Source organism: Zerene cesonia, chromosome 15 (genome assembly GCF_012273895.1).
Source record: "Zerene cesonia ecotype Mississippi chromosome 15, Zerene_cesonia_1.1, whole genome shotgun sequence".
Taxonomy (NCBI): domain Eukaryota; kingdom Metazoa; phylum Arthropoda; class Insecta; order Lepidoptera; family Pieridae; genus Zerene; species Zerene cesonia.
In genome coordinates this window covers 5,969,575-5,973,764 of record NC_052116.1, presented here as the reverse complement: position 1 = coordinate 5,973,764, position 4,190 = coordinate 5,969,575, and the positions used below count along the sequence as shown (strand labels likewise).

The 4,190-nt window shown below is 36.9% G+C and overlaps 1 protein-coding gene across 1 annotated transcript; it reads right to left on the bottom strand.

The window, feature by feature from the left end:
- Positions 1-1,132: 1,132 nt before the first annotated feature.
- Positions 1,133-3,174, bottom strand: LOC119832142 (protein yellow-like). Its single transcript, XM_038355748.1, has one exon. It carries the CDS (start codon positions 3,087-3,089, stop codon positions 1,737-1,739), a length of 1,353 nt encoding a protein of 450 aa, XP_038211676.1. The 5' UTR covers positions 3,090-3,174; the 3' UTR covers positions 1,133-1,736.
- Between the last annotated feature and the right edge of the window lie 1,016 nt (positions 3,175-4,190).

Here is a 4,190-nt window from a genome sequence, read left to right as displayed (position 1 = left end):
TTTTGTCCTCACTTTCACTTAGGCGACATAAAATATCCTCAAAATGAAAAACTAAATTGGATGTTGATACAGTTTCCACCGACTCTGAAGACGATATGCAAAAGGAAATGGTTGCACATACATCTACTCATCTGGTCTACACCAAAGAAAATGCAAATGCTACTATGACTCTGAGGAATGGAGATTTTGTAGTTATAGAATACAATATTAACAATAAAAAATATAGGTATGCTGGCGTATGTTCCTCAGATTTTGATGAAGATGAAGTAGAGATCAGGGTTAATTTTTTTAAGATCTCTAGTAAAGACGGTACTCTTTTCAAAATTAATGAAAAGATACGTCTGATGTTAAATGGGAACAGATCTTGACCGTTTTACCGGTGCCAAATATATGTATGAAGGGTAACAGAGTATTCTACAAGTTTCCGAAGCCAGTTGATGTATTTGAAAAGTAAAATGTTGATTGAAAAATTCAAATACTACCGTTTATTATATGTTTTATTGAATATTAGTCCCATTTCTTAGCTAATAATCAATGGCTTGTCACTTCCCCGCCTTAATTTGTGTCACTCTGCCAATGGTGTCACTCCTCTGGTAACACATTTTCCTCTGGTGCTTATAAATCAAATAAAAATAGAATAATCTTCTGGCCCACATCATTACAGATTAATTGATAGTGTCAAATAGATAAATTATTGATATTGAATCAAACAGAGTACATTTGCTTTAAGGACACAAAAAAATCAAATAGCGTATATTCACCCGTCTGTCTCTTCTTCACGCCGACATCAGTGAACTGATTTCGGTAAAATTTGGTAAGAAGATAGTTTCTAATAATATAATAATAACACCTAATAAAATAAATGTATTTCCTATTAAGTTACAAGACACCCAATAAAGGACATGTGATAGTTTTTGTCCCCAAAATCCAACAGGAACGGGAACTGTGCTAAAAATACCCCAGTACTGTCTACATTTTCGTTTAATTAGAGCGAAAAACTATTTAATAACGTTATTGTTACTGACGTTAAGCAAATTGGCAATTCAAATGATATCAGTCGGTATAGATACAGCGCACTTTAACTATTAACGCTAATATAGAGTCACGAACGCAGGTAAATAAAAAAGGTAAATACCATAATATGATAAACACGTTTATTTCTCGTCAAAATATCATCACGCTTATTCGTATACATTCATACATTACACATATACAGCATATTGTTCCTTAATTTATAAGTATAATAAAATCAATTACATCTAATATGATAAATAATGGACGTTGCCGCATTTACGTGAACGGAATAATGACGGAAGTAGCTGACTAAACAATACTCTTAACAAAAATCATTGGTTTTGTATCCTAACATAATCGAATCTTATGTGTCATGCACAGGTCGCGCATCCTACAAAAATAGCTGGAATGTTTATTGCTGAGCGAATTGAGGCATTTGGCAACGCGTCCCCGACCTTTTGTTTCGTTTGCAGCGAACAGTGACACGACTCGTCTTCGACACGATTCTGACCCGCCATGAAAAGGCCACTGAATAATCTTAATACATCTTAACTAAATAAACAAAATATACAAAGCTATCTACATTGCGTATTATCAGTATCACTGAGACCTCGGGGTCAAGGTAACTTGTTAATTTTTGGTAATGTCACACGTTTCTCTGAACATCAATATACACGTTTCGGTCGACGCCGTAAATGTGTAATTCGACCGGTTTTACATTCTTAAACAAAAAGATGAGCAATCGCAAGTAATAGTAAAGAAGCAGCAATCGTGGGTGCTGCGCCTGCACCCGCTCCGTGATGGCCGGAGGGTGGGGTCAAATCTTCACCATAAACATAACTTTTCAATCCTGTATAAGACCTCAAAATTCTATAGTTTACTTCATCTACAGAAACTTGATTTTTTACGAAATTGTACAATCTATTGATAACAACGTAAAGCTGTCCACGGTCATCGAAAGTGAAACGATCGACCCATTGGATATAATTTGGATCGCGGGCAATCGTACGTTGACCGATATGAAAATCAACTGTGGTATTCCATTCCGCAATGGTCGAGTTACCAATGAGGCCGTAAAAAAGTATGCCGGTTGAATCCATCTTCATTCCATCGGTTTGAGATGCTTTCATTCCCAAGTCGACGACGTATGGACGTATAGCTCCCTCACCTTTTTCTCCCAATAATTCATTTTGTAAGACTGATGCGTTGATTGCATATAAATGAAAACTGGCAAGAGGGCAGAAGTAAACTGTGCGGTCGATGGTGTCATTTTCTGCGTGGAATTGGGGGCCAAGAGCGATACCATCTACATTCACTGGCAGGTTTACCGTAGTGCCATTGATGCGGAAAAGCGTTGCCTCTGGAACGGACGACATCGATCTCTTATCACGTAGCTTCCATGTCTTCTTGTCACTTCGACGGAAAACAATGATGCCTGGATCCACAGCACTATTATCCGTTATGTATGCATAATCTCCGTCGCGATTATCCACTACAAGGTCATTCAGGTAAGTTGTGTTGGGGTCAACTACATCGCTGGGCAAAGGGATGCGCTCCATTTCATTTCTTCCGGTTTTTAAATCTATTAAAACAATAGATGGTGGGCATTTCGGATCCGGTTTTTGGGTAAGTGTTCCGACTCGTCCATTGTCCAGTATCCACATGATGCCATTACGGTCAATTTCAATATTTTGCACAAATTGTAGAGAAGCACAATCACCGAGTTTATTATCAGCCCAGCTCGGAAAAGGTTTCAATTTCGGCGCTGTAGTTTCGTTTTGATGCGCAGGAATCATAGCAAGGGTCGCTGGCACTCCGCTGAGCATCCGCGGCAAAGTTAAAAATATATTATCACCATAATAGTTAATGCCCGATATGAGGACGTTTTGAGGGATGTAGTTGCTATTATTTAGATTCGCTTCACGATCTTCAAGGGATTCCCATAAGAAGTCAATGGAATGCCATTCATAGATCACTCGAAATTGTTCCCGGTGAGTTATAAATGATTTAGGCATTTGTTTGTCATTTTGCCCCGCCACAGCGGCAACGACGGTGAAGAGGACCAGCAACAGCATGGTCGGTGTAATCGCGGTGTGTGGAGCGTGCAACGCGGCCGGCGCGAGTAATGCGACTGACGGTCAGGCTTAGCTGAGGCAGCTTGCTTTGCGTGACTCGCGGGCTCTGTAGCGCTCGCTGTGCGTGTGTCACATGTTTACGTCATTAATTAAGAGTTGACGACTAATGCATTGCTTAAATTATCGGATTATCAAATCAACAATTAAATTTTATCACGAAAATTACGTCTTGCGAGACATAGGTACTGCAAACGAAATGTAAATACAATTGAGCAAGGGTGCACCAAGGACGGCCGTCTCACCCTACCCAAATAGGGGTCCGGCAGTCTAGCCGCTTATATATTTATAATATAACTGTACAGTGAATCGATTCGAACAGCTTTTCCAATGGTAAATGGTGATATGCAAATTTTATTTCCGAGAACATTCATGCACTTTTAGAAAGTTTTATAAATACTTTGGTACATGACTTCTGTTTAGTAACTATTGTAATATATTTTTTACTTACAAGCCATATTTATATGGTTATCATTTAATTTTATTTTATTTTTTTACAGAATTTCCACAAAAACCCATTTATACATCAATAATTTATGGTAAATTAGATATATTGTTTTAAAATTAACATCGTCACCAGACCACTGCAATTAAAAAATTCCGAATACCTAGATATTATTTTTTGAGGATTATGGTATAAAATTTATGTAATAAAGTATGTATTGCTACTAATAATTCATACTATATATTATACTGTACGTCGATTTTGGGTATGCAAAACTTAATATGTGATTATACAAATTACTATAAAAGGCTTTGTTTTATTGTGCCTAGATATTATCTCTATATCTACATACATTATAAAATTAAAAGTATATAAGAATAATTCCTACATTATATTAACTATCTAATGTTAAACATATTTTCTTCGGCCGTTGCACTTATATAAGATATAAGATGATTTTACTCTAACGTGGCTGCATGAGCTGATTTCTGTAGCAAAGTCAGATGGGGTTTTAGTACAAAAAGATGATTAATTATTTATTTGATGAGCTTTGGGCTCTAGTAGTTGTTCCTTATATTCAAATTCAATACTGCCAAATT